The 11,758-nt window shown below is 32.7% G+C and overlaps 2 protein-coding genes across 2 annotated transcripts; one reads left to right on the top strand and one right to left on the bottom strand.

The window, feature by feature from the left end:
• Positions 1-4,977: 4,977 nt before the first annotated feature.
• LOC106760457 (pumilio homolog 12) lies at positions 4,978-8,169 on the top strand. The gene is made up of 5 exons (XM_014643887.2): positions 4,978-6,034; positions 6,169-6,331; positions 7,004-7,167; positions 7,265-7,523; positions 7,639-8,169. The coding sequence occupies exons 1-5, from the start codon at positions 5,208-5,210 to the stop codon at positions 7,747-7,749; spliced, it is 1,524 nt and encodes a 507-aa protein (XP_014499373.2). The 5' UTR covers positions 4,978-5,207; the 3' UTR covers positions 7,750-8,169.
• A 2,639-nt stretch (positions 8,170-10,808) lies between these two features.
• Positions 10,809-11,229, bottom strand: LOC106761788 (peamaclein-like). The gene is made up of 2 exons (XM_014645354.2): positions 11,148-11,229; positions 10,809-11,051 (listed from the first exon to the last, which is right to left on the bottom strand). Exons 1-2 carry the CDS (start codon positions 11,227-11,229, stop codon positions 10,867-10,869), a joined length of 267 nt encoding a protein of 88 aa, XP_014500840.1. The 3' UTR covers positions 10,809-10,866.
• Between the last annotated feature and the right edge of the window lie 529 nt (positions 11,230-11,758).

The following is an 11,758-nucleotide window of genomic DNA, read 5'->3' as shown; positions in this document are numbered from 1 at the left end:
AATAATATGCAATCAAATCACAACTCTAACGGTGGAATATGCTGGAAATCTAGAGAGAAGTGAGAGCTTGAGTTAGGGCAAGGTTTCTGTTTTTGAGAGAGAAAAGAAATTGGAGAAATGAAAATTCTGAAGCTGGGGAAGGGACCCCTCTCTTGGCCATGTGCCCAATACGAATGGGCCTGGGGTCTTTCAAGAGGCCCAATAGCCTTATAAGTTATGGGGTCCTTACATTTATTAAAATAAAAAATGTTTTAATTAATAAAATTAATTTAAGTTAAATATGATTGACTAAAATTAATTTAAAATAAAATATAAATTATTAGTTAAATAAAAGATATTTTAGTTTATGAAATTAACTTAAAATAAAACGAGAGTTGCTTTTACGTGCAAAACTTTGTTTCAAGTTTTTCAAGAGAGAATTATTTAGTTCTATACTTCATTCCTTATGAGATTTCAATGCGGGTAAAGTTTCTTTTCTAAACCAATTACATATTCAATGTTGAAGTCGAGATCAATTACAAAATTAAAACAAACAACCCTTTTATCTCTTGTTATATATTGGTCAATAGTTCCAAATATTTTTTTGTCATAAGAGATTTTTACTTAACTCCAAGTCACTTAGTGAATCGACCAATCACACTAAAATGAGTTATTTTGTCAAAATAAAACTTGTAAATATAATAAAATTGAACCAACACAATGACAACCATTTTGTGTTATTCTTCAAATACATACTTGATTGTGGTTATGAATGACTACTTTTATTTTGTGTATTTTGAAGACCAATACGAAATATTGTTAAAATTTTATAAAATTTATGATGTTAGACTTCTTATGTTTTTTTTTAATGGGTCCTTGTAAGAGTTATAAACATGGTATTTATGGATTTTGTTTCAGACATAGTATGGATTGAAGTTGAATGAATGAAAGTCGCATTAGCGAAGAGTATGAAATGAAGTTTTTGAGTTCTTGTAATATGCTTAAGAACGTGTGAACGTGGCATATTTTTGTCATGTTTGTTATCTTAATCAAATATGTAAGGACTTGAGTACAATGCATGATCATCTATTCATCTTCGGTATAGTAAGGAGTTAAGTAGTTTGGACTTACATGACCTACAACGTCACGAGAAACAAATTATGTAGACGAATGAATGAGTGATCACTTAAAGGCCATGGTACATGATGTTGGTGAAGAAAATTTTGGAAAAAATCATTTATATAATTATCTTAAGTTCGATTCAGAAAAATAATTGTACCCATGATGCTTTAACTTCACACGATCGTCGATAACTTTGAAATTGTTCAGTTAAAAAACAAGGAATTGATGGACTGATAAAATTTTAACAAAAATTCTCAAAGAGACACTTCTAGATAATAACACGTTTTATCTATCCATAATTATAAGGCGAAGAGAATTCTATGTTTAATGGGTTTGAAATACCAAAAGACACATGCATGGTCCAATGATTGTGTATTGTACAGAGACAAGATTGCTTCACTAAAGGCATACCCAACATGTGGTTTATCGAAGTTTAAAAATAAAGTTGATAGAAATAGTGGTGATGAAGACAAAGATGGTCCTAATAAGGTGGTGTGGTACTTGCCTATAATACCTAGATTAAAACGAATGTTTGTAATTAAAAAAGATGCAAAAAAACGGAAATGACACATTGATGGAAGAAAGTGTGATAATCTTCTCTTCGACACGCAGTTGATTTTCCACAATGAAAGAAGATTGACGAAACATTTCCAAAATTTGGTGCAGAGACAAGAAACTTAAGACTTAGACTTGATATAAATGATATGAATCCTTATGGGAACTTAAGTAGCAAAGATAATTCATGACTAATTTTGTTGATGATATGAAGAGAAAATATATAATGTTGTTTATGATGATATCAAGTCCTAGACAACCTAGAAATGATATTGACGTGTACCTAAAGTTGATAATTGATGATCTGATAAGTAACGGGGAAGTTTAACTAAGGTAAGATAAATTAGTGTTAATTGTTGTGCTTTTTACTTATTGATAAATTTTATGATTGTGATGAAATGAATTATTTGAAGAATTGAGTGAAATTGAGGGTTGGATTGAATATGTGAAAGTGCTATTTAATTTCTTTGTTGTGAAATTGAATGGTTGAAATTGTGAATTGTAAAGAATTAGGGATTTGGTTTGAGCATTTGGCTTATAAGGATATATTTTATTGGCACTGAAGTGATACTTGGTTGGGAGTATAAAAAAATAAAAGAGACCTATTGATCTAATTGCATAAGCTAAATTGCCCTATTTTCTTAGAATGGTGATACGACATTGGACGTCAAGTATATACCATCAAGCGCTACTTCGAAATGACCAAGTTAGTAAGCTCTAGTGACCATAGCATTGGGTGCCACTTTGAGATTGTCACTTGCTCACTTGACAGTGAGTTTTAGTAGTCTAGAGCGATCATCACATTTAGGTTGTTAAGTGCTCACTTGGCAGGGACTCTAAGGGTAGTTAGCATTGGGAGCTGCCCAAGTACCATTGGACATTCCAAAGAGTTCTAAGGCATGAGATGTTGGGCACCATAGCTCACTGTTGGGTGAAAAACCTCAATTGTTGGGCATGAGTTTGATCTTTTCTCCAAGAGAGCTCTTTGTTTGGGTATTGTTGGACACCTTTAGGGTAACACTGGACGGTATATATTAATTTATTCTTAATGGTAAATTGTGAAATCTTATGATTCATTGAGAAAGGTTATAGATGACTATAGTCTCTATGATGATATAAAGGAATGTACAGATTGAAAAGTTTATTTTAAAGAGATGGATAATTTATGACCATAATGTTCCTAAGAAGAAATACTACTTTTGTTAATTTTGTGTTATGCAATGAATATGGTACATGTTTGTGAGAAGTCATCCTAAACTCTAGAAAGCTTACAGACCCACATACAATATGGTAGGATAGATGATAAGAGTTGATGGAGGTTCTTATTACGAAATATGTAATGAGATTCATTTTCTAATAAATTCATAAGCAAAATTACCCTGTCATAATAGGATTGAGATTATGCAATTTAATATGAACGATCATATTATTTGTTTCATAATCTTATGATAGGTATAAGATTTATAGTGTTCAATCCAATGCATAAATAAAGAATTGAGTCTAAAATTTTTATATCAAAAATTACTTTGTACTATTTCTAGAAAAGAATGTCTCTTTGACTTATATGCTAATATGAAAAGAATGTCTCTTTGACTTATATGCTAATATGAAGTACATTATTCTCATAATTTATGAAATCTGTATGTTTGAAATTATCAATAGCTTAACCTTTTTCTTTTAATGTGTTTGTTATATTTTTTATTTGCAATAATTGCTATAATAGTGTAAACATGAGTCTGCATCTGAGAATGAAACTAAACCATTAAAATGATGGTTCATGTAAAAGTTCCTAATGTTTTTGTCTATATGAATATGGTGTATTCTGCAGTTTCTTTTTGGTACTAAATTATATAAAAATTTGCTTCTTTTTAAAAAACTTTGACACTACAATACAAACTGTAGCTACACATTATACATATATTTATATATATCTTCTGCAACTGGCTAGATTTACTTGATATTCTAAAGTGTATGCACTCTAGAGATAGATTTACTCTATTTTTTTAGGTTAACAAAAATACATTTATTCATATAAGCCGTGGAGATAATTTAGAAATTTATATAATAAAACCTAAGAAATAATATTTATATATATTGTGTATTTATATATGTCAAAATTCAGAAAGAGGAAATGCTATTTTCCATATCCATTCTTCTCCCCTAAAGTTTTTCCCAAAAATGATACTTACATATTCCTCACCTAATCTTTTTCTCAAAAAAGAAAATATTGAGTCAACTTATTGGCTCCGTGTATGTGAAGTTATTTCCATATAATATTTAGCTGCTCAAAATGTTCACCTTATGCAATTCCTTCAAAATGCATCTGAAACACAAACTAAATAGCTATTGTTTTTTTTTTGCCATTTTTGGAGTACTTCTACAAAAAGACCAACTTTATTGTGGAACTTGGATATAGTTTTGACCGAAACTAAAAAAATGGTAATTGTTGAAACACGCTTTCATTTGGGTTCAAAAACAAAACAGAACAGTTCCGTATTCTTAGTTGGGCAGAGTTTGACCCAAATTAAAAAATGATATCAGAAAGCAGTCAGCCATCTGGATTGGAAAACTAATTTTATATTATCAATATTTATTTACTTATTTATTTTATAATACTATTAATAATATTTTTAATATTAATTTTATGAAAAAAACTTACTTTAACAAATTAATTTTTTATACATTTAAAGATTAAAAGAGATTGTGTACTTTTATATTGCTTTTTCAAGAGATAGAGCGTTGTAAAAACAAAGTATATACACTTAGGCAAAGTGGAAAAACCATATATACTATTCAAGAATACATAGTCCTTTTTTTTTTAATTATTTTATAGTTTTTAATAAATGTTAAAAGCGATCACACATTTATTGTATCTTCAAAAAATTCAAATTTGGTTACATAAGTGAAGAAGTTCACAGAAGAAACAATAAATCTTATTTATAGTAAAGGAATGAAGTTAGTTTAAAAATGGTTTTAACAACTACAAAGCGAAAATGTCTGTCAGAGGATTAATTTCTATATTTTGTATGAAGAAATTATGAGAATTGATCAAGTTAATCTGGGAGGATAAAAATATATTTAAATCATCAAATCTTATAATATGTGAAAGGAAAATTTGAAACATTTCTTGCTATCATACACTGAAAATATGCAATTTCAAATTATAAAATAACTTGGTAGCAAGATATACCTAAAACTAAAAAAGGGTTATATTTGAAAATAAAATAAAATTGTGAGGATATATAATAGAAAGAAACTATGGTACACGAGTTCGCATCCAAAGCTGCTGAAGCAGTAGTTTCTTTTGGGTTTTCTCGCATGTAATTTTACTATATATTGCATGCAGAACGGTACCCATTGGAGGACTCTCTTTACTCAGCTAAACAACACTGCCTCCTCACCTCCCACACATTCTTCTTCTTCCCTCTTTCTCACCCTAATTCCCTTTTTCCTTTCACTTTTTCAGCAAATAATAAAAATCTTTTATTCCTTTTTCTAAAACCCCTTTCTTTAAATCCTTCTTATTCTTTCATCAATTCCTTTGGTTCCCAATGATGTCGCATGGATCATCATCGTCTGCATTTAACAATGATCAGTCAGTGTCCTCGTCTTCTCAACAACCTGCGGGACTGTCTCGGTTTCTCTCGCAATCCCACAACCCTTCCCAAACCCTAGAAGATGCTTTTTCTCGTCTTTGTGTTTCTGCCTCTCCTTTCAACTACTCACATTCCGCCTCTCCTTTCAACTACCCACATTCTGATTTTGTTGCCGACAGTCCTTATGGTATCAATGCTTCTTCAAAGGTTCACCCTTACAACAGTTGGGCTGGTGGGAGTCCCACTCCTCAGACGGCCAATCTTTGGCACCCCACATTCACTTTTAATAATTATTCTAGTCATGCTGATGGGTGTCTTGATTCCAAACCATTGACGAGACAAATAGAAAATCCCACATTCAGTGGTGTTTATCCTGTTGTACCATTCTCCTCCAATGGGATGATGTCGCAGAAGACCTCTGACGACGGTTTCTTGAGTGGTGGTATTTTAGGTGGTAATGGTTTCAATATTCTGGGGTTTAGTTTTGATGAAAGGCGCCTCCGATGGTTCAACAATTTTCGAGAATGCGTTTTGACGTTGGCTACGGATCAACTTATGTGTAGGACTTTGCAGGAGACTTTGAAAACATTGACGAGAGAAGAGTTTGATATCATTTTCTTAGAGCTTATTAATCACGTGACTGATTTGATGGTTGACCCCTTTGGGAACTATGTTGTTCAGCGGATGATGGAACTTTGCAGCGAAGAGCAACGGACTCAGATAGTGTTGAGAGTGACTCAGTGTAATTTTCAGTTGGTCAGAATTTGCCTGAGTCCCCATGGGTACGGCTGTTGACTTTTCCCTTTTCAAGAATTTTGTCTGGTTACTCTAGTTTCTTGTATTTGAACGCTGCTATATGTCCCTTTTTTATATTTATATTTATGTACAATAAAACCATTGGTCTTTTGTTTTCTAGAACCCGGGCTGTCGAGAAATTATTGGAGTATATAACCTCCCAGGAGCAACGAAATCGTATTATGTCAGCTCTTAGTCCCGGTGCCGCTGTATTGGCAAAGGATGTGAGTGGTCATAGGGTGATTCTGCATTGTCTAAAACAATTCCCTAGAGAAGACAATGAGGTAACTATTGTTCACGGTTTGTTTTCTAGTGTACTTTGCCTTGTATTAAACTTTAATTTCCTTTGCAAGCAAGCAACTGAGGAAACGATGTGGAGAAATTTTGTTTGATGTCAAGGCTAGACATTTGGTTCATAGAATGAACTATATTTCAGTGATGTTAGTTTAGCTCCGTGTATTCTGGGATAGCAGATTTTTCCACTCCTGTATAATAATTATTTCAGAGCATTTTGAATTTGACCTTTTATGCCATTTTACTTGAAAGTTGTTTTCTTGGTTTCTGTTGATATGGTTATATACACTTTCAAGAAATAGTTACTGTAACTTATGATACCTGTTATGTTACTTTTACCCCTTTGGTAGGTCTTAATTATAAGTTTCTTACAAGAAATAAAGTTTATGTTTATCGAATTAGTCTGTATGAAGATCTTTGCGCTACTTCATTTCAAATACTTTTAAGAAATTTTTGTTTTTCCTTAATTCATATCTTTTTGACTGAACAGCCCTGTTTGGATAAGTTCTACTGAAGTTATGGAAAAGATGTAGCTGGTTTATAAGCCTCACTATTCGATTTGTTTACAGAAATTCCAAAGAAAAATAAATTTATTATGTATGAGGTACATTGATCTGGTATTCCTGGCTTCATGAAGTTTTGATTGTAGACTTTTTCCACAGAATCTTCTGAATGTGGTAGCAAACAAGTGCTTCGATATTGCAACAGATAAAACCGGATGTTGTGTGCTGCAGCCATGCATTAACCATGCACAAGGAGAAATGAAAAAGAAGCTGATAGCTTCTGTCATGTTTTACGCTTCACACTTGGCGGAAGACTGTTACGGGTCTCTTGTTTTTGCCTTCTATATGATGTTTTCTTTTTTCTAGTCAATGAATTTTAATAAGCTTGACCGTTACTATTGTTTTTATGTTTCCTGGCAGCAACTATGTTGTGCAACATTTATTGTCTCTGGGAATACCAGGAGTTGCAGAATCTCTATGGAGACAGCTTGAAGGAAGATTCTTCTATCTGGCCTGTAACAAATATGGGAGTAATGTAGTGGAGAAGTTCTTTCAAGACTCGGTTGAACCTCATTCAACATATATTTCTCTGGAGTTGCTCAACAATCCAAATGTTGCAATGCTTCTAGTGGATCCATACGGGAATTATGTCATCAAATCAGCACTGACAGCATCTAGGGTCAGCAAACTCAAAACACTTTGTGTTTTGTAATCTGCATGTTGTGCATTGATTTTCGATATAATATAGTTTGGGCAATTTGCCCTTTTGCTAGTTACTGAAGTTTGACTTGCAGGGTCATGTCCGGAATTCCTTGGAGCAACTGATCAAACAAAATTCCTTGATGATGCAGAGCAACCTCTTTGGCAAAAAGCTACTTGCTTGGTTTAACAAGGGAAGAATATAAACATGCATTACTGTTACTTTGTTTGTATAGTTCCAAAGACAACTCATACCACAAGGGGTTGCACGTGTCTCCATTGTCTGTCTGTTCCATTACTATCGTACCAAACATTGTTTATGTCTTCGGCTGTGTTAGTTTTGTAGTTTATTTAGTTCTTTTCAATTTTTTCACCTTCCATGCGATAGTAGGACTTGCTACTGAAAACCATTCAGATTGAATTACAGAGGGGACTATATTGGACAATTCTCTGCTGTATAGATTACTTCGACCCTGCATGAGGGCTGAAGCATGTGATGAAACAAACTGATAATCTGAAACTGTACTAGTGTTGTTCCTCTGTATTACATGTTCAATAAATGGATCCTGAGGATAATTTTGCTTAAGGGGCAATACTGCCGTAGCTCTTTCTACCAACCTCCAACAAAAATGACCAATGCTTGCAACATACTTTTTGATGCATATGTTTTTTTTTTTTCTCTCACTAATGTATTTTGTTATGATTAGATGTAACAGGTGTGATTTAATTCTTTATATCTCTTTGTTTGTCATTTAGTATTGTAGTAGAGTAATTAGTCTTTTTCCCTTGTATTAAGAAAATGGTTAAGAAGTAGATTCTAAGTTTAATTCAATCTCACAAAACTGACTTGTAAAGTGAGGTTAATGAATGGTTCGATAATAAGTGAAACAATATGTCTAACAAATAACAAATTTTGTTAGGATGAGTTTTAATAATAACTTTGATAAGAAATATACTTTAATCTCATAAAATTGATTTGTAAAGTAAGTTTTACTTATATATTTTAAACTTATCCTATAATTAGTTGATATGGGTATTTTAGAGTCTCAAACATCTCATGAACTTTCTTAACCCTTTTATACTCCTTTTTAGCTTCTTTGGATACTTAAGTTTGTATTTCTTTCAACTTGTCCAGAGTCTCTTAGCATGATTTTAGAGCTATGAATGCTATTAAAGTTTTTAGCTATGAATGCTTAAGCTTGTATTTCTTTCAACTTTGGGTTGAACTAGTTTAGTTTGGCTTGGTTTGGTTCAATTTGGCTCGGGTCGATTTGATACGGTTGGGTTGGGTTGGGTTGGGTTGGGTTGAGCTGGGCTGAGCTAGGTTGGGTTGGGTTGGATTGGACTGAACTGGGCTGGGCTGGAGTTCGGTAGGGTGGGATTCAGTTCGATTTGATTTGGTTCGGTTCGATCTGGTTCAGTCTAGTTTGGTTCGGTCCGGTCCAATTCGATACGGTTTGGTTTGGTCCGGTCCGGTTGGGTTGGGTCCGGTTCAATTGGGTCTGGTTGGGTTGGGTTGGGTCCGGTTGGGTGGGGTTGGGTTGGGTTTGGTCCGATTCGATGCGGTGTGGTGCTGTCCGGTTCAATCCGGTCCAGTTCGGTCCTGTTCGGTCCGGTCCGGTTCGGTTTGGTCCGGTTGGGTTGGGTTCAGTGGGGTTCGCTTGGGTGGGGTTCGGTTGGGTTTGGTTCAATTGGGTTAGGTTCGGTCTGATTCGGTTCGGTCCGGACCGGTTTGGTCTGGTTCGGTTTGATCCGGTTTGGTCCAGTCCAGTTCGGTCCGGTCTGATTCGTTTCGGTTCGGTTCATGAATTTAATTATTATGATTTGTAAGTAATTCGTTTAAAGTAAAGTTAATTAGGATAGGATTCGTTTGGGTTCGGTTGGATTCGATTCAGTTGAATTAGATTGGATTCGGTTGCTGAATTTAATTATTATAATTTGTAAGTAATTCGTTTAAAGCAAATAAAACTGGGATAGTTGAAAAGGGGTGCATGGAAGTTTATCCTTGGCAAGTGGTCCAAAATCGTGTTTTGTTTTTGCTTCTAAGCAAACCGTTTCACGAAAGAGTTAAGCCTAATTTTTCTCAATTTGATGGATCAATACCTTTCTGTGGATCTTAAAAATGGCAGTCTTTAGTTACTGCAATACAGTGAATAATATTATTTAACTAATGTTGTAAAAGAAAAATAGATAGTATATCAAATAATGCTAACTCACCTTATTCCCTTTACTTAATATTTGGATTTTTTAGCATTTATTCTTTCGTAATTTTTTTTACATCTCAACAACAATCTTCCTTTCTTTATATATCTACTCGTTTTGAGATTGATTATTAAATCTTTTATCTATTAACTATAAAACTAATTTAGAATTTTATGTAAATACAAATTTCATTTTATAAGTTAGTTTTATAAAATTAACTTAGATTTAAAATTTATTCTCAACATAATATCAAAATTATGATCCAGAATTTATTCTATAATTAAATTCATTATTTGTTCATTATTTAGTTATTTATTAATGTTTAATTTTTCAATATATATATATATATATATATATATATATATATATATATATTATTATATCTTTTTATCATTACTATCATGTATGCTTATCATAATCTACATTAATATTATTATTATTTTAAGATAATTAATTAACATTATTTACTTATGTCACCCCTTAATGCAAAATCTACCCGAAAAGTATAATGCATGAATTCAAATGTAGCCTCGGATAAATAGTATGATACACAATATGCATAAAATAATATAATAACTGAAAATCAAATTAATATGTGATTAAAATAAATGGATTTTTGAATAAAATATTTAAAAGTTTAAAAATAACACATCTATATATTTCATTTTATATTTATTATTACTTTAACAAAATCATCTAACAAATTATTTACGATATAATGAGTTAACGAACCAACTTTCCATTATAAGTAACGTTTAAGCTAATTTTAGGTAAAAGATAGTTTAAAAAGGAATCAGCAACATTGATTGTTCACACAAGACTAATTAATTAAAACTAGAACCTTTCGTGTATACTGAAGGACGACAACGAAACCAATTAAATTAGCCTTCTCGTCACAGCCAATTAATAATAATAATAATGATATATGATTCATGAATCAGTAGATAAAGGAACATGATTACAATCATAAATAGTAAGCTAATTAGCTAGCTAAAGCGAATACATAAAGTAAGAGGAATAGCTAGACAGATCCGTGGCACAGTATTATTATGAAGTTTAGTAGAATGGAAATGAAGATAGAAAATGGAAAGTGTTGTGGTGCAATGAAAGGGATAAGAAACTCAAGGGCATTTGCCCTTGCCCTTAGAGTTCTTCATATCCCTGTAGCAAGGACACTCGTCCTTGTTTCCGTAAGTCCCAGATGGCACACAGTTGCACTTCTTGCAGCAGATTCCACAGTACTTCAAGCATCTCTTCTTAAGCTCAGCCTTCGCACATCTCCCTTTACACTTTGAGTCACAGAAAGCTAAATCCACCACACAACACATCAATTATAATTGATTAGTGACATATATATGACACATGCATGCACTGACATATAACAAGTGATGGAGTCAATTACCTGAACCAGCCATTGAGATTTCCAAGAAAGAGGAGCTAAGGATGAGGAACACAAGGAGCACATTTGCATACACAATCTTCATCCTGTTCTTCACAAACCATAATAGAGAACACAGTATTGATTGTGACGAAATTGAAGGTTGTTCTTACTAGGTTGTGTTGTGGTGGAAGTGAGCAACTAAAGGGTGTTATTTATACTAACGAATGAAGGGTATGTAAGGTTTTTGGACTTGCTTCGACTTAGGAAGATCTTACGTGTGAAATTTATTACTACTTCTTAGTTCGATCAAAACTTGCAAGCAGGATACAGCTGGCCATTTCCTAGTACTCGTAACATCATTATGTACTACACAACACACGAGTTTATTAGAGAGAGTGAAATATGCAACACAAGATGTTAAAAGAGGGTCAAATTCTTTACTAACATTATTGAATATAAAATTGATGTGAATAATAAGAAAAATAAAATTTTAACACCATTTTTTAACACTATTTTGACACTGCACATGTGTCAAAATGTGATTGGACGATTTCAAATTAAAAAAGTTGAGACAGGAGTATATTTGGAAGAAAAAAACCAGAGTTTGTTTTTTTAATTTGAAATCGTCCAAT

Source organism: Vigna radiata, chromosome 5 (assembly GCF_000741045.1).
Source record: "Vigna radiata var. radiata cultivar VC1973A chromosome 5, Vradiata_ver6, whole genome shotgun sequence".
Taxonomy (NCBI): Eukaryota; Viridiplantae; Streptophyta; class Magnoliopsida; order Fabales; family Fabaceae; genus Vigna; species Vigna radiata.
Note: the sequence above shows the minus strand (reverse complement) of the source record. Positions and strands in the feature narration are given on the sequence as shown.